The following is a 22,254-nucleotide window of genomic DNA, read 5'->3' as shown; positions in this document are numbered from 1 at the left end:
TAATACGTGGCCACCACCAAGACTTCTGGCTTATATCTTTCAAAGCTGTGGGTCCAGACATACCTAGGGCCACTTTAGCCATGGTTGGAGCAGCAGGGGTGCAGGAAGCAGCATCCTGAGGTGGTCCTGGGCAGTGAGCCCATGGAGGGTGTCTCAGGCCTGTTCCCCAAGATCATTTTGTCTCCCTAGGTCTTTGGGCCTGAAATGGAAGAGCTGGCACCAAAGGTGTCCCTTTCTTTTGTATTAATCTTCTTAGTACCATTGATTGAATTTTTCTTCTTAAAATGCTCTCTGCTTCTCTACCACATTGCCAGGCTGCAAATTTTCCAAATCTTTACACTCTGCTTCCCTTTTAAATTCTGCCTTTATGTCGTGCCTTTGCCACCATAACTCAGAGCAGGCTATTACAAGTAGCCATGCAGCTTCCTGAATGCTTTGCTGCTTAGAAATTTCTTCCGCTAAATACTGTGGTTCATAGCTCTTAGGTTCCAACTTCCACAAAGTCCTAGGGCATGGACACAATTAGCCAAATTCCTCGCCAATTCATAGCAAGGTTGATCTTTGCCCCAGTTTCCAAAAAGTCTCCTTCTCATTTACATCTGAGATTTTCTCAGAATGGCCTTTACTGTCCATATTTCTATCAGCATTCTGCTCACCACCATTTAACCAGTTTCTAAGAAGGTCCAAACTTTCCCTGGTTTTCTTGTTTTCTGAACTACCCCCAGAAGCTAGGCTTTTTCTAGCCTGTTCCTCCAAGTTCTTCCAGACTCTCCTCAACACCCAATTCCAAAGCCTCTTCTACATTTTCAAGGATTTGTTACAAGCAACACCCCACTTCTCTGGTACCAATTTTCTTTATTAGTCTGTTTCTGTTGCTTATAACAAAATACATGGAACTGGGTAATTTATAAGAAAATGAAATTCATTGTTTACAGTTTCCAATGCTGGGAAGTCCAAAGTCCAGGGTACCCAGCTGGTGAAGCCCTTGGTGGTGGTGACGACAGTGATGGCAGAATTTCACATTGTGAAAATGGCGGAGCAGAGAGAGCGGAGACTAACTTCCTCATTCACTTTCTTTTTAAAGCCCTCAAAACCATGCCCCAACCACCATTTTTAACCCATTCCCTTCAGCATGGTCCTACAATCCAATCACCTCTTCAAGGCCCCACCTTTCAATTATTGTAAAAGGATTTCCCACCATCTTAACACTGTGACACTTGGGATCAAGTTTGGGGGGGGACACTCAATCCAAGGTACAAGGTATTTTAACAGGGTAGTTTGTTTCCCAGTCCACCAAATTTAAAGCAGATTATCAAACATATATGCTATAACAAGCTTAAAAGGTGAAGAAACCTGGATGAAGGAAAAACAAGTGAAAAAAAAAAAAAAAACCAAGGGGAATCTAGGCTTGAATATTTGCTGTGAGGTTGTCAGTAATTGCAAAGGTAGGCCATGATCAGGTTCTGAGCTTCCTAGTGGGCCAGGCAAAAAGGGAAATGGGATCCATTAAGTCCAGCATCCATCCATTTAAAAACATAATAGCCAGGCTCTGAGAGCTATGATGCAATTTTAAGTTTTGATACCCAAAAGGCGTTTGCTCTTTCTGAGATGTGTTCCCTAGGACAGAATGCTGCAGAAGGTTGGATAGCACTTGACATGACTATTACAATGTAGTGGTTAAGAGATCAGGCTTAGGGGTCAGACTGCTGGGTTCAATTTTGGCAAAAAAGTGACATTACCTCCCTAAGCCTCAGTTTCCTCATCTGTAAATTGTGGGTAATATGTGACACCTATCTCAAAAGGTGGTGGTGAGGATGAAATGAAGTTATGCATTTAAAGTCCTGAGCACAGTGCCCAACACAGAGCAATGTCTCAATGAATGTTAGTTTTTATTGTGGTGTGGTGGTTATTGTGTTATTATTACTAATATCTCATTTAATCTTCCCAGAAACTTCCGGGATTTTTTTTCCCTATTACAGATGGGAAAATAAAGGCCCGGATAGGTTAGGTCACCACCCAAGACTACAGTGTCCACAGGCAGTGGAACTGGGATATTAACACATATCTGTACAACCATTCTTGCCCCCTGACTTTCCTGCCTTAGCTATCAGATTCCTCTCCAAAGGAAGTAGGCACTAAACATTGCTGGTGACTTAACTGGTAGGAGAAGCAGGTGGCCTCACCCAAGGCTCCAGGCTCCAGTTCTGCCACAGACCAAGGGAGTTGGCCTGGTCCCTCTGCCTAGACCCAGACAAGCCAGACTCCAGACCCAAGCCCCTGCCTTTCCTCCTTGCTCTTATGGCTGGGGCCAACAGCTCTGAGTCTCTGCTCCAGTTGTCAGGTGTGACTTGGCCTGCCCAGACCTTTGGACAGCATCTGGATGAGCCAGATGTGACCAGGTGGCATCCTGCCCATCTCAACCTGCCACGAGGCTTTCTGGGAAGCTCACTGGGCTCTGGGATGTGATGATCCAGGTCTGAGTAACAAATCAAGGTCCAACATCAGCTTCAGGGAACATCGGGCAGCCACCAGAAAGTGGGGTTAAGAACCTAGGATATAGACTCAGATGACCTGGGTCCTAATCTCTTCCTAGCCTCTTACCAGCAGGTGACCTTGGGCAAGTTACTTCATCTCCCTGAGCCTCAATGTCCTCATCTATGAAATGGGCATAAGGGCAGATTCCAATTCATAGGTTCGTTATAAGGATTGATCATGTAATACAAGAAAGCACAGGGCAAGAAACAGAGGGATGTGCGCATGAGGTAAAAATTTAGATACCTATCAGGGTTCCTTTATAGCCACTATCTTAAGTATGTGCTTTTTAAAAAACTCGATCAGAAAATCTCATTTCCTGTCTTTGCTTTGTGCACCCAGTATGTACTAAGAAATTAATCAAGTTGAAATCAAGTGCTAGAATGCCCCTGACTGGCTGTATGACATTGCGCAAGTCACTCCTTGTCTCTGAGTGGCCATTTCTTAATCTGCAACACGGAGACAGCCCCTAACACTCCGCCCTCCACTCTCATAGGTGGCCGGGAGAGTCTGTGCTGAAGGTGGCTCTTCGGTGTGAACGCTTTCATCCCTCCTCAACTTCTCAGTCATCCCCTCAGTGTCGAGCTTTGCAGGGTACAAAGTCCCTTAATTGCTGTTTTAGTCAAGGGACAAGCCCAGGAACAACCCTTGGCGTTAGAGATTCATAACCTTCACCTCAGGAAGAACTTAGAGACCCATGAGACCAACTCCTCCCCACAGACCCGCGCCCCAGAGACCCCTGAACCCCCTTCCAGGGCACTCATTCCTTCTCAAGCGCCCCTTAAAAGTGGTTGGTCTGCCAATAAAAAAGGAAGCTTTAAAAACTAAGTCTGCCTTGAGCCAGCCGCTCTCCTGTCTAATTAACACTCCGCCGAAGAGCCAAGTCCCAGGCTGAGAAAAGGGGTCCTGGTGGGTCAGCCTCTGGGAGGCGTGGCCTGCAAGGACTACAACTACCGGCATGACCCGCCGGAGCGCAGCACGCTGGCAGTTGTAGTCCTCGCTAGCCCAATAAGCCCGGGATAAAGGGCGGCGGGGCTCCCCTCTGGTGCAGGCTATGCTCTGGTCCAGGTTGGCTCTAGCGATGGGCATACGGAGGATGTGGGGAAGGGGAGCTAATAATCCCTCCCGATGTCTCGGCCGGCCACCTTGTCTTCTTGTCACTGTAGTCTCCCGACCTCCTTCTGAAGAAAGTATCATCGCTCCCATTTCGCAGACGAGAAGATTGAGGCTCAGATAATGGCCCAAAGGGGAAAACCAAGACCTGCTGACCCCAGGGCTTGTTCTTGGTATATCTACCCTCATTCCCCTCTCCATGTTGAGGCTAGGGGACGAGGACAAACTCTCCGGGAAAGGAAGATTCTTAGAACGGCCACGGAATCGTACTATTTTCCTTATTTCACATACGAGGAAGCAGTCACTCATCCAAGGTCATGGAGGCAGTAAGTGGGCAGCGGGGATGCCGGGCCCTGGGCGCTCTGCCCTTGCACGCCCTTTGCAACCTGACGCCGGGTGAGCGTGGCCGAAAGACGCTCCACCCTCTCCCGCCTGCCAGTCCTGCTCCCGCGCGCTCGTAATGCAGTCCAGGCAGTTCCATTCGCGCGGGAGCTGGGGTGGGAGACCTGAAGCTGCGCAGCCGGCGTGGGCCCCGCGCACGCGCCCAGGTGGTGAGGTCCGCGGACGGCTCCACTGCGTGGGGCCAGAGGGGGGACTGCGGCAGGCGGCGCGCGGGTCGCAGCAGGACCGGTCCCCCGGGCTGAAGCGGGAGCGACGCGCCGGCCGCCGGGTGGGGGTGGAGCCCCGCCGCGGCCCCAGGTAACCCCCGGCTCGGACCCTGCGCCGAGCGCCCCAGGTGCTAGACCATCAAGGACGCAGCGATAGGGGGCAACCGCGAGCTGGCACAGTAGCGCAGGGCCGTGCAGCGCGGCCTCTGCCTGCGCCCGCGGTCAGAGCTCGCTGTCCCGGCTCTGGAAGCCAGAGCCGCGCCGCTCTTCTGCCCGCCCGCTAGGTCCAAGTGCCCGAGTTCGGGGGAGCCCCGGGGGACTACAAGTCCCAGCGTGCCCCGCGGCCTGCGCACGCCCCGATAGCAACCCCCGTCAGTTCAGGGCTTCAGCTGGGACCCAGGCGTCCGCGACTGAGAGCTGGGGAGACTGTGCAGTCCTTTGGCCTCGTCATGATTGGCCTAAACATTTTACCGACACCCACTGTGCTAGCCGCTGGGGAACCAGAGCGGCCCGGACCGTGTCCTGGAACGGCTGCGGATCCAGGGAACAGACTACTGCACCCTAGCCTAGTCGTTACTGCATTCAGGATGTCGGAACGTCAAGGGGTCCACAGGGGGTCTGTGTCTTGCCCAGGGTCACACAACTTCCCTTGCTGTGAGCCACTAAACTCAAGTTGGGCTGGTGCCTGGGGCCGGAGAGGGGGAGGACAAGAGGGGAGACCTAAGATGGAGCGAAAATGGGGAATTCGGTTGGATTCATCTCCCTGGGTCTGCCAGGCACCGCACTCCTACAGCCCCCAGTTTTCTTCTCTGGACAGTGTGGTGATGGCTCCTGCTCCCTTTGCAGACCCTGGTGGTTCCAGTGGTGAGAGCTGTGGAGGGGTGATGAGTCAAAAGGGGAGCCCTCCAACACACACCACAGTCACAAAGCTCACACATCCAAATGCAGACCAGACCCAGAAAGCCGGGCAGGTACCACCGGAGATGCACACACAGAGAGAACCACTATTGACTCACTGAGGTGGTACTCTCATCCCCATTTTACACCTGCACAGCCAGCCTCCCAGAGGTTAGTGACTTCCTCAAGCTCACAGAGCTTATGAGAGGCAGGGCAGGCCGGCTTCAGAGACTGTATTTGACCATCAATGTAGTCCTGCCCCCTCATAGCCTGTAGGAGATGAACATCACTGCTGGAGACATAGTAAGTGCCCAGTAAATGTCATCTGTCACCAGTATTACTATCCTTGCCCCGAGTTTATTATCCTTGTCCCGATTTTGCATCCAATTCTGAGTTGGAGAGAAATCAACTTACCCAAGGGCTCAAAGCTGGAACCAGAGTGCTGCAGACCTAAGCCCCAGACCAGGAACATCCCCACAGACACCCAGCCCCCCCCATCTGCATAAACACGGTCACTTCTTTTTAGGGGAGAGTCACAGCTTGGGGCTCAAGTGTGTTACGGCTGCGCTGAGGGGAGAGGACTTAGCAGGGGGCCTGTCAACCCCCTACCCTGGTGTGTGAAGCTCTGGGCCTGGGTCTGATGCTCTGTGGTGTCTGGAGGTCTAAGTCCTGGACTGGCTCCACCAGGCTATGCTGTGTCTCTGGGTGGCACCTCAGTGTTCCACCAGCTCCATCCTGGGAGGGTTACTTTCATCTCTCCTCAAACCCTGCCTCTTTGGAGGAGGGTTTGAGGGGCCATGTTGGAAAGGAGTGTAGTACTTTCTGACCCTAAGGAAGGGAGGCAGCCAGCCGTCCAGGCTCTTGAGTAGGGGGGAACCCTGGCTGGGCAGGCCTCAGCAGGAAATGAAGACCACGCCCTCCCCTTCCTGCCTCAGCCTGTCCAAGTCCCTCCCATCTGCGGAGGAGGCCTGGGGGAGGAAGCGGGAATGTAGCATCTACTGCTTTGCACTTGGAAGGATCAGGATTTGAATCTCTTTCCAGCTGTCATCTATTTTGTCATCTGGAGCCATCCACTAGTGCTGAGCTTCTGTGGTCTCTCTTGTGGACATCTGTGTCTTTGATTATTGAGCAATCATTGGGGATCCTGTGTTGGTATTTGCATTGCATGAACCAAACAATGTGAAATTAGAATGTGATCCCAGGATTGCCCCTTGATGGCTGTGTGACACTGGATGAGTCATATTACCTCGCACCTCAGTTTCCTCATTTGCAAAATGGGGCAAACACTGGTACCTAACTCTTAGGTCATTGTGAGATGATTAGGATGGGACTTGCCCAAACTTTGCAGGAGACCCTAGGACCGCATTTCTCCACAGACCCTCACAGCAGATGCCAGGGCACAGGTGGGTCATCCCTACCTGTGGTTTCTGAAGCCCATAGGGCCACACTTCTGGGTTCTGTGGCAAGGGCAGTCACTTCCTGACTGTGAACCACTCTCCTCTATGTAAGATGAAAAGTAAACAGTACCTGTCTTCAAAGGGGTTGGGATGTGATGAGAATGAGGCACACAGTAGGTGTGCAGGCCACATCCACACTTTGGGGTTACAAAGCATAAGACTCATTGGTGAACCTAGGGGGTTTTGGAAGAAAAGCGCAGATTTCTGGCTTGCCTTGAAAAACTGTGAAATCTGGTAAAATTGTGCGCCCCTTCCCACTTGCTCCAGAATGTTTCTGTATGTGCCAGGAAGGTTTTTCAAGTTAGGGGGAGATGTGTTATTGGCCTCCAGCCCTGTGGGGAACCCTGAGGCACTGTGGGGATTTACTGAGGGCTTCCTTGGGGCCAGGCCCAGGCTAAGGGAAGTAAGGGTCATGCCTGAGAGAAAACAGAGCAAGGATTTCCTGGTCCTTGTAGGATCAGGGGCAAACCCATAGCCCCTTCCTTGGGCATCCACCATCCAGTATGAGCCAGGCCTTGGAATGGGTATTGTGGGCCCTGCTGAGAGCAGGGGGCAGCAGTCACATGGAGGTAGCTGTCAGCTGTTGTGATGCAACATGAAAATTCTACTGTATTGAGGAAGCTGGAGTAGGCCCACAGGTTAGGGAAGGTTCAGAAGGGTGGTCTTTGAGCTAAGGATTTTACCAGAGGTGAGTAGGGGGTGTTGAGGACATATTAGGCAGAGAGAATGGCACAGAGTCTTGGTGGCTGAAAAATAATTGGCTTGTGGCTGGAGGGTCACTTTCTGGGATGTGGTTAAGGTATTCTCACTGTGTGTGTGGCCTTGGACAAATAGCTCCACGAGGATCCTTTACTGAGGATCCTTATCAGTAAAATGAGGCTGGGTTACCCTTATGATGTCTAACTTCAAGTGATGGCTGGCTATCAGTGCACTTAAAAATGCTGAATCCCCTCAGTAAGGAGGAGGATTATTGAGTGAGATATGCAGCGATTGTGACAGGGCCATGTGCAAATCAATGGCATGAGGTCAAGGTTGAGGTGCATCTAGCCTACCCTGCATTCAGGGGTGGGGAGTTCAGTTCAAGCTGGAGACATCACAAACATCTTCCTGTAAGAAGTGAGATGGGAGCAGAGCCTCAAAAGGCAGAAAAGGGGAATTAATTAGTAGAAAGGAAGAGAGAGGACATCCCAGGTAGGCAGCCCAACCTGAACAAAGGCAGGAAGGTGGCAGGTAGGGAAGGCCAGAGGGCACACCACCATGGTTGTGGGAGAGGCGGTGGATAGAGGTGAGCCTGAAAAGTTCGGGTGGTGACATCTGTAGCACTACATTATGAACTTGATCTCATGTTTCTTAGATATCTGCAAACAGCCTGTTAGGTAATGTCTTCAGTCATTGTGTTGCTGGCTGCACATCCACAGTAATACTGATAGTTGCTAGTCTAAACAACATTGTGATCAGCATGTCTGTTCCCCAAACTTCCTTCTAGATCGTTTCCATTGGATACTTTTCCTAAAGGGGGATTTCTGACTCTAAGGGAACAGAAGGCTTTTTTGGTTAAAAGGCTTAAAATGTACTCTTTTATAGTAATTTTCTTTTTTTTTGTTGTTGTTGTTGTTGTTTTAACATTTACTTGTACATTTTTTGTGGGGTACAGTGTGTTGTTTCAATGCATGCTGATTCACTTAGGGTAATAGCATAGTTTTGTACCAGTTAGTCCACCACTTCTCCCCCCACACAGTAATTTTCTTTAAATTTTTCAGTAGGTCATACTGTTTAGGGTTTTTAAAAAGAAGCAGGGGTTGGCTGGTTAGCTCACTTGGTTAGAGCACAGTGCTCATAACACCAAGGCACCAAGGTCAAGGATTCAGATCCTGTATTGGCCAGCTGTCAAAATAAAAAGAGCAAATGTACAATATCATATACAATAAAAAGTCTATCATCCTAACCGAGTTCTCCCTTCCAGTTTTCCCTGAGGACAGTTGTTAATCAGTTTCCTGAATATCCTTCCAGAAACATTCTATGCAGTTGTGGTATATATCCAATTTAAAAAATTGATACATAGTGGTACACCCCGTTCAGCATCTTGGTTTCAATTCTTACTTTTAAATTTGGGATTATGAAATATATCAAAGCATAGAAAATGAGCCCCCTTCCCCTCAGTAGCCCACCACACGTTTAACATTTGTTTACATTTTGCACTGGTGCCTTGTTTGTTTTGGGCTGCCTTCGAGGTAGCCCCACGTCAGTGTCAGCGTAACGTTAGCTGCCTCTTTGTGGTAGCAGCTAGGAGTCTAGTTACTAATTATTTGGACGCACCCACCATTCTTTATTAGGCCTGTCCCCAGCTCTTGGATATCTAGGGTATTGATAACTTTTTGCTTATATAATCTATGTGGAGGTAATACCCTACCCTGTATAATATCTGCCCGGGGAGGCATCGAGGCAAAGGAGAATGAGGCTCGGCTTTGGCTCGGGTTCATAGTCCTCTGTCGCCACATTTCCAGGCTTATGTGAGTGGGGGTGAGTGAAGGCCCCCTTGATCCTCACTTTCCACATCTGTAAAATGGATTAGCTGTAGTAATACCTCCGTCTCGTAGCTGCTGGGAGAAGTAGAAAACTAAAGTATAGAGGCTTCATTGGGCTTAGTTGCCCAGTTCCCCTGCGTAGGGAGCTCTTCGTGGGGACACAAAACTCTCTCTTGAGCAACTAGGTCGCCCCGCGACCGCAGGTTCCTCGCCCTTTTCCGCGGCCACCCTGGGGGCGGGGCGGTTAAATGTGTCTGTGTCGTCAGCGCGAACAGGACCAATCCCTCTGCCCGGCAGACGTTAGCTCATTTGCATGGCCCACCCGCCATTGGTGTGTTGGGCAATCCAGGCCGTCCCAGCTTTTTAAAGACACCGCGTACTATAAACAAGGAGATGTGGGGCGGCCGGGCCGTGATGTCATCGGGGTGCTGCAGCTCTTGGCGGTGACGTCATCTCCGGGAATGTTGCCTGCCCAGAGCTGTTAGGGCCATCCTAACCATTCGGGCAGGCTTAAGAGGCCGCCCTGTCCTGTCGGAGGTCAGCCTCATTGCACTTCAGTGTACCTGGAGGTGCCCCGTCCCTGGGGGAGACCATGACACAGTAAGTCCCGGCTCTACCGGCAGGACCCATATCTTCTGCAGGGAAACTGAACCTCAGAGGCGCTACTAGTTCTCAAATTTGCATAGCAATTTCGAGTTGCAGCCGATCGGTCTTGCCTACCCCGGGGTCTCCCCATCTTTAGGTCAGTCCATGTGTCCCCGCCCCTTGTCTTTGACTAGACTGCGGCACTTTAAGTGTAAAGGTAGGGGCCGGGAGAAGGTTTAAAAAAAAAAAGTCTCTCAAGATGGCGGCCCAGTAATCACGTGCATGGCCGTGGCGGCTCATTGGCTCTCGGGGCCCCCGCGGGGCGGAGCTCTTGGCGCGGGGCGGGGCCGCCTTGGGCTTGCCTCCTGCTACTGTTTGCCACAGCCTCCCGGCGCGCCCCCGCGAGCCCCCCTCCCGCCTGGCGCGCGACCCCGCCGCTTCGAATGTTGTGAATCAAATGTGGGGTTTGTTACATTCCGCTGCCGCCGTGGACAGTTCTTAAAGGGCCAGCCTCCTGCAGCCGCGCAAACCGAGCAGCGTCCTGCGCCGCCTTCCTTTTCCCGAGGGGCTGGGCCGAGCGAGACTGGCCGCGCGTGGGCCTCGCGAAGCAGACGCCGTCGGGCGGACAACAAAGAGAGAGGGCCCCGGAAGGAGCCGGGCTGCCCCCGGACCGGGGGGTGGGGAGGGGAGCACATTGTTCGGAAGGGCGGGGCTCTTAAAGGGTCCAGGCAGCGCCCCCCCCGCCCCCCTGCTCAGCTTGGCCGTCCTAGATCGGGAACAAAGGAGTCAACTTGTGGCCGGGAGGCCGAAGGTGAGTCGGGGCCAGGGTCCCCAACTCCTTATTCTCGCACCCCAGAAACTCCTGTTCCCCTCCCCTGGGAATGGGGGCTGTGATTTAGCTGGCTCCGCAGGGGTTAATCACGGGCGGTCCGGCCTGGGGGCGGCGAGACCTCTGGAATCAGGGAATTCGCCTCCCCCCGCAGCGCCCCTCAAGGCCGGGCCGGGTCTCCCCTCTCGGGAGGCTGAGCGCTGCGGTTGGAGAGGAAGGAGCCGCCCCCTCCCTCTGCGGCCGCCACTTCCTTTGTTGTTGCTTTTGTCTCACGCCGAGCACATGGTCCGGGATCCTCGGCTCTTAAAGTCACAGCGCTCCGGCCCCGGCGCTGCAGTCTGGCCTCCCGCTCCCAGTGTCCCTCCGAGCGCCGTACAAATGAGTGGGAGGGGCACGGGAGGGATCCCTCTCCGAACAGGTGTCCACGTCTCGGCCCATCCCCATCCCTGGGGAGGGGTGGCTGGGGAAGCTTCTTGGAGCTCCACAACCTGCCCGGCGGTGTTGGTGAGGAGCCTGCCCTTCAGGGACACTGGTTTCCCCCTCCACTAATGTGACCCCCAGGTTTCTTGCTGCTTGTCTTTTCTGGTTTTATTTGGGCGCTCTGGGTAGAAGAGATTAACACCCCCATTTTACAGTTGTGGCCGTCGAGGCTCACGGAAGCGAAGAGATTTCTTTGACCAAGGTCACACGGAGTCTGGGCTGGCTCAGGACTCCTCGTTCCAAATCTGGTGGTCCGTCCCAAGGAACCACACTTTGCCGAGTTCTGCTTGGGCTGGACCGAGCCTGCCTCATTGGGGTGAGGTGGGGTGGGAGGAGTAGGGAGGGGGAGTTTCTCTTCCTGCCTGGGTCTGCTTATGCTCTCAGGTTCTGACTTTGCTTATCTGCAAAAGTGAGTACCTCTTCTCGCTAACAGACCCCAGGACCAAATGACATGGCAGGGGCTCCCTAGACCAGGGTAAGGGGAGCTGCTTGGGACACTGGACCTCCCTGAGGGTTGGGGGGGTAGGTTGGTGCCTACCTCCAGGCAAAATTGGGTTTAACGATGGTACTCTCAAGACCCATTCACACGGCCTTCATTGAAAGCAAAGCACAAAAGAGATGTGGAAAGGCAGAGCAATGAGGGGGTGGCCACCTGGCCACCCTTGCTGTTTGACCTTGAGCAAGTTGCTAGCTCCAGCTCTGGGCCTTGCTTTTCTCTGTACAGAGCTAATCACATGAGCCTGAAAGAGAATGCTCTCCCTACCTTTGTTATGTCTTGGAATAGAGAGTTGGGATTAGGTGGTTCTTTTCCCTGGTCTACTGATGCCTATGAGAGTGTTAGGGGTTGGGAAAGTCTGGACTGGTTCAGTTTCTGTCTGGCTTTGTGGCCTAGAGCAAGTTACTTCCTTTCTCTGGGCCTCAGTTTTCTCACCTGTGAAGTTGGTGTGTCCCCTCTATGCTACCTCTGTTTCTGGCAGGACTTAAAGAACCGGGATTGGTTAGAGCATGGTGTTATAACAACAAGGTCAAGCGTTAGCATCCCCATACCGGCCAGCCACCAAAAACTAAAAAACAAAAGACAAACAAGAACCAGGAGCCCCTCCCCTGCCAACTGGGGTTTTCTCCTAGGGCAGCATATTTCTGTGCTGCCTCCTGCGGAGCTTGAAGTGGCACCCTATTCCTGCTTGTGGGCTGGGAATAGAGGTCAGCATATCGTATTTTCTTTTTCTTTTTAAAAAGATGATCAGTAAGGAGATCTTAACCCTTGACTTGGTTAACCGGCCATCCCTATATAGGGATCTAAACCTGTGGCCTTGGTGTTATCAGCACCCCACTCTCCCAAGTGAGCCACGGGCCGGCCCCAGCATATCATATTTTCTAGTAATGATTGTTCACACTCAAGCTGAGTTCAGACTCTACAAATTGTGTTTGCTTTTGCCTTGGAGCAGTCCTTGATGATGCACTGCAAAGAAGTTGTTGGGCTGTTCCCTTTTTACAGATGAGGAAGCTGAGAGTGAGAGGGGAAGCCGTGTGCTCAAGATCTTCAGCCAAGACTGGCCAGTCGGGGATATCGTGTGGACTGTGAGGGACTGTGAGGGTTGATGCTGTCACCTTTGGTACCATCACCCATGCTGGAGGCCCTTCTGTCTGCTGCTTTGGTTTCTCAGCTCCTTGACCATCTTCCTTTCCCTGAGGAATGGGTACCTTTGTAGGTGGCTGCCCACAGGCCTGGGCCACTGGGATCAGTTCCCTGAGCCTTGGCACTGCCCAGCCAATCAGCAAGACAGCCTGGCACAACAGGAGCAGTTGAGGCTACTGGCTGGGTGGTTAATCATGGGTGCTCTATGGTCAGGCTGCCTGGGTCATGTCCAGTGCACTCAATCTCCAGCTGGCTGGCCTTGGACCTCACATCTCTGAACCTTAGTTTTCTTAATATTCCTGTTCTTCATTGGCAGAACCGTGGGTTCCTGGGATCTCTGAAGTCAGCTGGGAGAGGTTCCCAAACCTGGCTGTACCGTAAAAGCTGCTGGGGAGGACTGGCCCGTTAGCTCAGTTGGTTAGAGTGCAGTGCTGGATAGCACCAAGATCCAGGGTTGGATCTGTACCAGCCAGCCGTCAAAAACAAAGAATTTAGAAACTTTTGGGGAATTTGATAAAAGTCTAGGTGCCCTTATTCCCCAACCCTACAGGTTCTGATCCAGAAGGTCTGAGGTAGGCCTGGAGTCTGTCATTTTGGGGGGATTTCCTCTGAGTCTGTCTTGTCTCTTATTTGCTTGGCTGGATTGTCAGCAGAAATTGCAGAGACTGTGTGTTTACACACATGTGTAAAGATGTGCACTTGGCGCATGGCAGGATCACAACCCAGTCACCTAGGGTGGGCAGGCAGAGGATGGACCTGGAGAGAAAGCTCATGCTCTGAATGAGAGGGGCAACAGAAATGAGGCCCAGTGAGACCAGATTTTCCACTTTATTCCCCCTCCTGTGAGAGGCCAGGTTTTTTTGTAATCTTGCAGTTTTTAATCATTGGCACTAACGGCATCGCTGCCAGTCTGTGTGGCCTTGAACCTGTGTGATGGGCTCTCTTTGGTGCAATTTAAAGTGGAGAAGATACTCCCATGCAGGCGTATGTGTTTTGGGAATTAGGGCCCAAGCTTGAAAAGCCTGGCACAGAGGAAATGGTTCTTGCCACTGCTGGCAGGAAGGAACAAGGACTTGAGCTGACAGTTCCAGTGGCTCCCTGGCTGTGTCAGCAGGGAGGCAACATTTAAAGCTGGGTATCAAGGATGCATAGGAGTTTTGGTTAGATGGGGAAAGGGTGGAGGGAGCCTCCCCATGGCAGGACCAGCAAAGGGTTGGTCCTGTTTGATGTACCCTTCAACTTGGCAGGGCCTGATAGGTTACAGAGCTTTCCCTGCCAGGGCCTCATCCCAGACTCTGGAGTTAGTGAATGGAAGCCTAGGGTTGAGCCAGGTGCCCCAACTTCCCACAACTGGACCCCCAGCTCTGACCTGAGGGAGGAGACTCTGCCCAAACCCATTTGTATTCAACTTCCTCTTAGGTTCTTGCTTCTCCTTTTTTTTTTTTCCTAGCAGGCCTCATGTCCCTCTTCGGGGGCTATGTTGGGGCCCCTAGAGGAAGGGCGGCTTCCTTTATCACCTCCTGTGAAGCCTTGGGCTGGTCTTCCTCCTCATTGGCAGCAAGATGCAGGGAGAGGCTTGTAGTCTGCCCACCTTCCAGCTTTCACACTTACTGTGGGGCCCTCGGCAAGTCTCTTCCTCTTGCTGCGCCTCAGTTTTCTCCTCTGTAAAATGGGCTAAAAGTAACTTCCTTGCAGAACAGATGAAGTCACACTTGGGTAGGCACTTTGGAAATGGGTTAAGGAAAGAAAAAATACTGTTTTGACTTGGACTAGAAGCCCCCGAGAGCAGGAACCAGGTCAGAACCTCTTGCCTGGCAACAGTGGGGAGAGAACTGGGTCCCAGACCTGTTTGGAATCCCTCTGGAGTCAACCAGATAGAAGGGAGGAAATTGAAGTAGTCCTCCCAGGAACCCCCAGCTGCTTGGAGGCCAAATCGTAGCCCCAGCATAAGGCAGAGGAAGGTCCTTGCCCCAACCACCGTACCAGGACAGGGTTCCCTGGATACTCTCTGTACCCCCCCACCACAAGCAGGAGTCTTACCAGAACTGGCCCAGAAGCTGCTGGCCAGCTCTCCGAACTCGCCACAATTGTGAGGGAACTTGATCCCATTTCACAGAGCAGAAAGCTGAGTTGTGGTCTCCCTGCAGGCTGAGCTTGTCCCTGGTTTGTGAGCGTTGGACCCCAGGGGCATGGCAAACATCAGTGTGGCCCCTGGAATCACACTGCAGGGGTTTGATTCTTTCTCCCCAACCCCTAATGGAGCAAGTGACTGGACTTCTCTCTGCCTCAGTCTCTTTGTCTGCTTTCCTCCTAGGGTTGTGAGGCCCCGGCCCAGCTGCTCCACCCCCTTGCCCCCCTGATGCAACCATGGGCTCTGGCAGCGACTAGGTGGCCACGCTCTGTCCCAGTGGGCCAGCGGCGATTCTCTGCCGGACCCAGTAGCACTCCGGGTCAGCTCTGGGGAAGGTAGGAAGGAGCCTTTCAGTCCTGGTGCTTGGACTGCCAGCTTGGCTGGGGCACAGGGGGTGGGAGGGGCTGGGCACAGGGCCCTGAGCTATCTTCCCTCCGTAGCGGGGGTAGTGACCCTGGCTTCTCTTCCTGCTCTATGATGAGTGGCCCCTCCTCAGTTCTACCGGGGCCTCCTCTCTATGGTGCAGCCCCAGCCACGAGGGCCTCCTGGCCAGCGCACCTGCCCAGGATGAGCGCTTACCCTCCCAGCAGCCGCCGCCCCGACCACCACACCTCCCTGTAGAGGAGCACCGAGCCTCGGCTCCTGCCGGCGGGAGCCCCCGAATGCTGCACCCAGCTACTCAGCAGAGCCCGTTCATGGTTGATCTCCATGAACAGGTATGCAGAACACCTCCCCCCATCCTTGCTGCCCACCTACCTCTGGCAAGCCAATCTCAGAAGCTAAGGCAGCAAAACCCTGATTTCACCTTGTGTAACTCATTGCATGTTCAAGGGAGGCATTATTAGCCCTGTTTAACAAGTAGGTAAACTGAGGCCCAGAGAAGGGGAAGGCCATCCCTGGGGCCACACAGTGGATGACTGGCAGAACTGGAAGCCCCTCCCAGCTTCCCAGAATGTTCTCTCTCTGCCCTGGGGGGCCTGGCACAGGGGGACAGTCTGGTCTATACCTAGGTAGGCCCCGCAACTGGAGAAGGGCAGGGAGTTGGGCCTGACAGGACTTTTTCTCCTGAGGGTAGCCCACATGGCCAAGCTTCTTCCCTACAGTTGCCTGGCTCTCTCTACCCACAGGTGCACCAGGGACCTGTCCCTCTGTCCTACACAGTCACCACAGTGACGACCCAAGGCTTCCCCTTGCCTACAGGCCAACACATCCCTGGCTGCAGTGCCCAGCAGCTCCCAGCATGCTCCGTGATGTTCAGTGGGCAGCACTACCCCCTCTGCTGCCTCCCACCCCCGGTGAGTGAGTGCCTCCACCTCCTGCCCTACCCACAGCTGCAAGCCCCAGGCATAGATCAGCAGCTCTCTGTCACAGCAGGACAACTCAGCAGGCAAAGGGCAGCCTTGAACTGTGCTGAGCTAGTGGTGCCCATCAGGCTGTCAAGAGTGCCTACCTGGCCTCCAGGCCATAGCCCTCCCCTGAAAAGCATATGTGTGTTCACATACAGTGGTGGAGCACTTCAGGGTCCAGGGACCTCTCTGCACTCCAGTGCCTGCCTTATAAATTGTCTTAGGCCCTGGAGTTGAGGCTATGAGCCTTAAGAGTGTCCTGCCTGGGTGGCCTAGGGCAGGGATGGGACTTCCAGAGGGTATCTTGTGCAGACCCTGGAGCTGCTGGATATGTGTATGCTGAATGGAATGGCCCCTGCTCTCATCACAAGCATAGGCTCAGCCCAAAGCCCAGAAGAATGTTCTCCAGCCCCCCGCCCCCTCTCTCGGCAGCTGATCCAGGCATGCACCATGCAGCAGCTCCCTGTGCCCTATCAGGCCTACCCCCACCTCATCTCCAGTGACCACTACATCCTGCACCCCCCACCGCCAGCTCCACCCCCCCAGCCTACCCACATGGCGCCTCTTGGGCAGTTTGTATCGCTGCAGACCCAGCACCCACGTATGGTGAGTCAGGGGGGTGGGTCTGATGCTAGAGGGGACTGGCATGGGGGGAGGTGAGGTGGGGACTTCCCTTGTCACTGACTGTGGCTGACCCAGTCCTACTCTTTCAGCCCCTACAGCGGCTTGACAATGACGTGGACCTGCGGGGGGACCAGCACCCTTTGGGTAGTTTCACCTATTCCTCCTCTGCTCCTGGCCCAACCCTGTCCACGTCAGTGCCCCTGCACTACTTGCCCCACGATCCGCTGCACCAGGAGCTGTCTTTCGGTGTGGTGAGTGCTGCCCCTTCACCCCCCTCGCAGGTTCTAGGGAGATCGGGAGGCCGGCCTGCTGGGCTGACCTGCACCTGGCCCCCTCTCACAGCCATATTCGCACATGATGCCGCGGAGACTGAGCACCCAGAGATACCGCCTGCAACAGCCGCTGCCCCCACCACCCCCACCCCCACCTCCACCACCTTATTACCCCAGCTTCCTGCCCTACTTCCTGTAAGTACTAGCACATCTGCCTCGGAACTGTGATGCCTGTTCTCCTGGGGCCTGCACTGGTTAGACCCAAACACAGCCACAGGGCCTCCAGAACCATCTGGCATCCCCACCAAGCCTGACACACACACACCAGTTGGGCTCCCTGCCCCTCCTACAAGGTCCTGGGACAAATACTGGGGTCCCCAGTGTGAACTGTGCAGAGTCCTGGGCTGTGTTTGCATGGAGGGAGTCAAGGGAGTGGCTCTGTGCCCCCTATCCCTACTGACCTTGACCCTGGCCCCCATACCTGGCTCTCTCTAGCTCGATGCTGCCAATGTCACCAACAGCGATGGGGCCCACCATCAGCCTGGATCTGGATGTGGATGATGTAGAGATGGAGAACTACGAGGTCCCGTGGAGCCCCATGCTGGGAGGTGGGGTTAGGGGGACCTCCAGGCCTGGGTGCTGCTGACCCTCCCCTCTTGCCTGTATCCAGGCCCTTCTGAATCTGGCCGAGCGGCTGGGAGATGCCAAGCCCCGAGGCCTCACCAAAGCAGACATAGAGCAGCTCCCATCATACCGCTTTAACCCGGACAGCCATCAGTCAGAGCAGACACTGTGAGTTCTGTGCCCCTCTGTGAGTGTGCCCCCCCCCACTTCAGGGGAATCATGCTCTGCGATGAGCCTTCCCGCAGCCATCGGTGTGGATGCTCTGTGCCTCCCCTCAGGTGTGTGGTCTGCTTCAGTGATTTTGAGGCGCGGCAGCTGCTCCGAGTCCTCCCCTGCAACCATGAGTTCCACACCAAGTGTGTTGACAAGTGGTTGAAGGTAACACAGCCCGAGCCCAGGTGTTCCTCATGTGGTGGGGGGGGGCCAGGCTTGGAAGATCTCCCCATCCTTGCCATCAACCAGAAGTTCTGGCTCCAGGGGGCCAAGTCCCTGCCAAGCAGCTGAACAGACACAGATGGGATGGGGCACAGGTGAGAGTGAAGCCTGATGTGCGGCTATTCCCCTCAGGCCAACCGGACATGTCCCATTTGCCGGGCCGACGCCTCGGAGGTGCCCAGGGAGACTGAGTGAAGCCCCACAGCTGCCCAGGAGAACCCTGCTTGAAGCTCTGGAAACTTGAGGGGGGACCTGGGGAGGGAGTAGCCCAGGCCTGCCTGGTCGTTCCCACCTGCATTTCCAGAGCTGGTGCCAGGGTTGGCCCTGCGAGAAGCCCTTGCAATAAGCCCCTGCATTTGCCAAGCTCCAAAGACTCCTTCCCTGATCTGCCTGCCTGTCCGCCTGCCGTGGAGCTCCCTGAGTGTCCCTAACTCGGTCTCCCGCCTGTTGGCCCTTGGTTCCTTCTCCGTTTTCCTGCTGGCACCGGGAGCCAGGGATCCCTTCCCCCAGTGTGGCTGGTGGAGGTCCTTGGCCCCAGCATGGGCAAGGGAGGCACCATTCTGGGTCATCTGGTCTCTTGCACTGAAATGGTGTGTCCTCTGTCCAAGTGGTGCGTGGACAGATGGTGGCATGAAGCCATTTCCTGAGCTCCAGGGCTGAGTACTTCAGCCTTGACCCCACATAGCCTCAGTCAGCCAGCTCTGCCTAGTCTGTTGTGAGGGGTGGGTCTGGCTCCCTAGAGGACCCTCACTCGAGGCACAACATTCCAGCCCCACAGGCTGGAGGGCATCCTAGGCAGGCCTCTTGAGCAAATGGGAGACAGGCCTCAAGCTGGGGCACCTGTATCCTGAGGGGGCCTGAGCTGTGCTGGGGAGAGTGAGCCCCTGTATTCCTGGTGGCGACCATTCCACAAGTGACAGGGCCAGACCCATGCCCAGTTTCCCCTCTCTGTTGTTTTGCATGAATGTGAGGAGCAGTAGTTTTTGTTTATTCATTTGGCCCAAAGTCACGTGTAGGATTCGGGGGGGTGGATATTTAAGAGAATTTTTTTCTTTTATTTTAATGGGGGTTATAGGGACCAACCAGGACTGAGTGCCCAGGGGGCAGAGAACTGCCCGGTGGGGCCGCCTGGTCTGCATGCATGTGTGCGGCTGGGGCTGGGCTGGGCAGCTGGCGGTCATGGGGCAGGGTTGGGGGGTCTGTGCTCAGCTGATAACTGCCATGCACTGTACTGCACATGTCCCTAGAGCCTACTGGGACCGTACGCTTTTCAGGGCATTTCTCCCTCTCCAGTCAGGGCCCGTCTCCCACCTGCCTGGTGAGTTTCCTCCAAGGAAGTCCCAGGAGGACAGGGTCGGTGGCGGGGGGGTGCCTCCCAGCCTGACCCCTGCCCTCCAGGGTCTGGAGGAGGCCCCTGTAGGGTCTGGCTGAGTCCCCACCCTCCCTCCCTCCCATTCCTTTCCTTTCCAACCCCCAGCTGGGGTTGCTGCCCTGAACGAACCGCGTGTGGGGCCGGCACATCCTAGCAGGCAGCCCCTGGCGCCTGCTGCCTCAGGGATGCTCCAACCACCCTCGTTCTCCCCGCAGCAGCCCTGGCTCCCCACCTCCCCCTCTCCTTGCCCCCCAAGTCTGCCAGGGGGCCCATCAGCCTGGTCCCACCCCCATGGAGAACCCAAAGTCTTACTGTATATAACTCCAGGTGACATTTCTATATTTATAGCAGTGTTGGAAACCCATGTGTTTTACACAGAGAACCACCCTCTCCACCCCCCTTCCGTTCCCCACCCCAACAAAAGGTTTTCAAAACCCTAAGGTTCCTGGGGCAGGCAGAAACAGGCTCATGGATTCTGTGTTGGCTGTAGCAATGATTCCAATAAGCAGCTATGGGGGGAGAGGGAAACACAACATTAAAAAATAAAATCATCATTAAAAAAAGATACGAAACGATTACTTTAGGATGTTTGTGATTTGCCGACCTTGCTATAGATGCCATGTTACCAATGATTTCCTGTGGTGGGGGCTTGTCATTGTTTACTCTTTTATTTACCAACTTCTGGCCTAGGCATGACAGTGGGCACCTTCCCCCAGCCCTGGCTGGGCCCAACGCCTGTGTTCTGTGTTAGAAAGGTCATACATATATATATATATATATCTCATATATATATATATATAATTACATATATATATAAATATATGTAATTTGGGGGCCCTGTTCCTTGCACATTTTACAGTTACCTCATTTTTCCCATGTATGTATTTGAGAAAATGCTAATATATAGAGAGAAAAAAATGGTTCTTAAAGCTTAAATGTGTGGTTTTTTCCATTCCATTGGATTCACATTGGTTTGTAGCATTTAACATAACTAGTATGTTGTATTATATATATGTGTATACTGATTGAAATTTTTAACAGATTTGTACTTTTTTTAAAATGAAAGTTGCTAGTTCTGCTTGACCAAGTAGTGCAATCATTATTTTTTTTAATATTGTTGCTGATTTCAGAGGGATATTCACTAATAAATGTATGATGTATACCAAGTATTGCCCAAGCTGTCTTTGGCTGCCTGTGTTGTTTAGGTGGGAAGTGGGGGAATGGGGGAGGGGACGGGAAGGGGGAAGCAGAAAAGATCATTCCCAGGAAAGGGAACCAGGGAGGAAGGATTTGGAAAATCAACTACATTGTATATTGGTAAAATAAAATTTAAAAAAAAAAAAAAAAAAAAAGATCATTCCCTGCCATGGAACCCTGGGGCAGTCAGCACCCCTGATCGGGGGTGGGGGGGTCTATGATTCAGTTCAGTGATTACTTATTCTGGGCCATCTGCTTCACATGTAAATTAGGCAGGTTTCTGTTGGCAAGTGACAGGATGGCCACATGACTGGCCAGGCTTATTATACTACCTACCACCACCCACAGACCCTGCCGGAACTTGCACCCCTCATATCCAGGCTCAGCAGGGATGAAAGACCCAAGCAAGAGGCACCAAAAGGATCAGGCTGGTGATGTAGTTGCATTCCTCTTTTCCACGATGGTATCTGGTGCTGTAGGAATACTGGCTGACTTTGTTAGCATGTCAAAGCAACGTGGCTGGGGACCCTGTGTCTATGGCACCACCAACCAGAGCCTTGGTCAGAGCACTTCTCTTTTGGTTTTTGGATCATCTGCAAATTAAGGGACAGGATTGGTTCAGTGGTTCCCTACAGGTGTTTCAGAGAAAGTCCAGTGGGAACCCAGTCCTTTTTCGTACAAGCCTGAATAACAGGGTTTGTACAAAAAAGGGCTCTCTGGTCAAATATGTTTCAGAAACCACGTTGAAGGTAACAGTCTATTTTTTAGGGTTTCTCTGAGCCTTGGCTATGCTGATGTGTATTGTGAATCTCCAAGAGTAGATACTGTGGGCAACATCTACATTTGGCTTGTATGGCCATGTGTAGGACTTAAATTGCATTCCTTTGAACACATTGGGACATGGCAGACTAGAACAGTGGTAGAGTTCCCAGGGCTCTAGCCTAGAGGTCTGAGAAAATTGTAAGGTGGGGAAGTCTCTGAGCTCTTTGCCGTATTTCAAAAAGCCTAAAGAAATATCACACAATCATATCAATTGATGCAAAAAAAATTTGTGACAAAATTCAACATTCATAAAAATTTTCAGCAAGCTAGGAATAGAGGGTAACTTCCTTAACTAGATCAAGAGCATCTACAGAAAAACCCTACAGCCCCTGGGATCAGTACAGAGCAAGAACGTCCACTCTCACCACTACTATTCAACATCATACTGGAAGTCCAGCCAGTGCAATAAGGCAAGAAAAAAACAAAATCAGGCATACAGATTGGAAAGGAAGAAATAAAACTATCCCAATTTGCAGCTGATATGGTGAAAATCTATGTAGAAAATCTTCCAAAAAAATCTACAAAAAACCTCCTAGAACTAAATGAGTTTAGCAGGTCATAGGATAAAAAAATCAATACACAAAAATTGTTTCTATATACTAGCAATGAACACATGGTAATCAAAATTAAAAACAATAATACTATTTCTAATCACTGAAAAATGAAATACTTAGGTATAAATCCAACAAAACGTGTACAAGTCTTGTATGTTGAAAACTACAAAACACTTATGAAAGAAATCAGACCTAAATAAATGGAAACATTA

General features: G+C 52.7%; 1 protein-coding gene across 5 annotated transcripts; it reads left to right on the top strand.

Moving 5' to 3' along the window:
- Positions 1 to 4,210: 4,210 nt before the first annotated feature.
- On the top strand, positions 4,211 to 20,562 carry RNF44 (ring finger protein 44). Of its 5 annotated transcripts, none has more exons than XM_063087124.1 (11): positions 4,211 to 4,344; positions 14,980 to 15,131; positions 15,323 to 15,512; positions 15,924 to 16,091; positions 16,620 to 16,748; positions 16,856 to 17,017; positions 17,109 to 17,233; positions 17,534 to 17,621; positions 17,709 to 17,830; positions 17,941 to 18,040; positions 18,230 to 20,562. In XM_063087124.1, exons 2-11 carry the CDS (start codon positions 15,025 to 15,027, stop codon positions 18,290 to 18,292), a joined length of 1,254 nt encoding a protein of 417 aa, XP_062943194.1. In that variant the 5' UTR covers positions 4,211 to 4,344; positions 14,980 to 15,024; the 3' UTR covers positions 18,293 to 20,562. The 5 variants fall into 5 exon arrangements, with proteins under 5 accessions (XP_062943194.1, XP_062943190.1, XP_062943192.1 ...); XM_063087120.1 differs by having other exon boundaries at positions 16,575 to 16,748; XM_063087122.1 differs by lacking the exon at positions 4,211 to 4,344 and adding an exon at positions 9,642 to 9,732 and having other exon boundaries at positions 16,575 to 16,748.
- The last annotated feature ends 1,692 nt before the right edge of the window (positions 20,563 to 22,254 follow it).

Source organism: Cynocephalus volans, chromosome 2 (genome assembly GCF_027409185.1).
Source record: "Cynocephalus volans isolate mCynVol1 chromosome 2, mCynVol1.pri, whole genome shotgun sequence".
Classification (NCBI taxonomy): Eukaryota; Metazoa; Chordata; class Mammalia; order Dermoptera; family Cynocephalidae; genus Cynocephalus; species Cynocephalus volans.
Note: the sequence above shows the minus strand (reverse complement) of the source record. Positions and strands in the feature narration are given on the sequence as shown.

Coding starts and splice junctions, on each gene's coding strand:
- RNF44 (XM_063087120.1), top strand. CDS start 15,025: ATGCAACCATGGGCTCTGGCAGCGACTAGGTGGCCACGCTCTGTCCCA. Junction 17,622..17,708: donor TAGAGATGGAGAACTACGAG/GTCCCGTGGAGC, acceptor GCCTGTATCCAG/GCCCTTCTGAATCTGGCCGA. Junction 18,041..18,229: donor GTGTTGACAAGTGGTTGAAG/GTAACACAGCCC, acceptor TATTCCCCTCAG/GCCAACCGGACATGTCCCAT.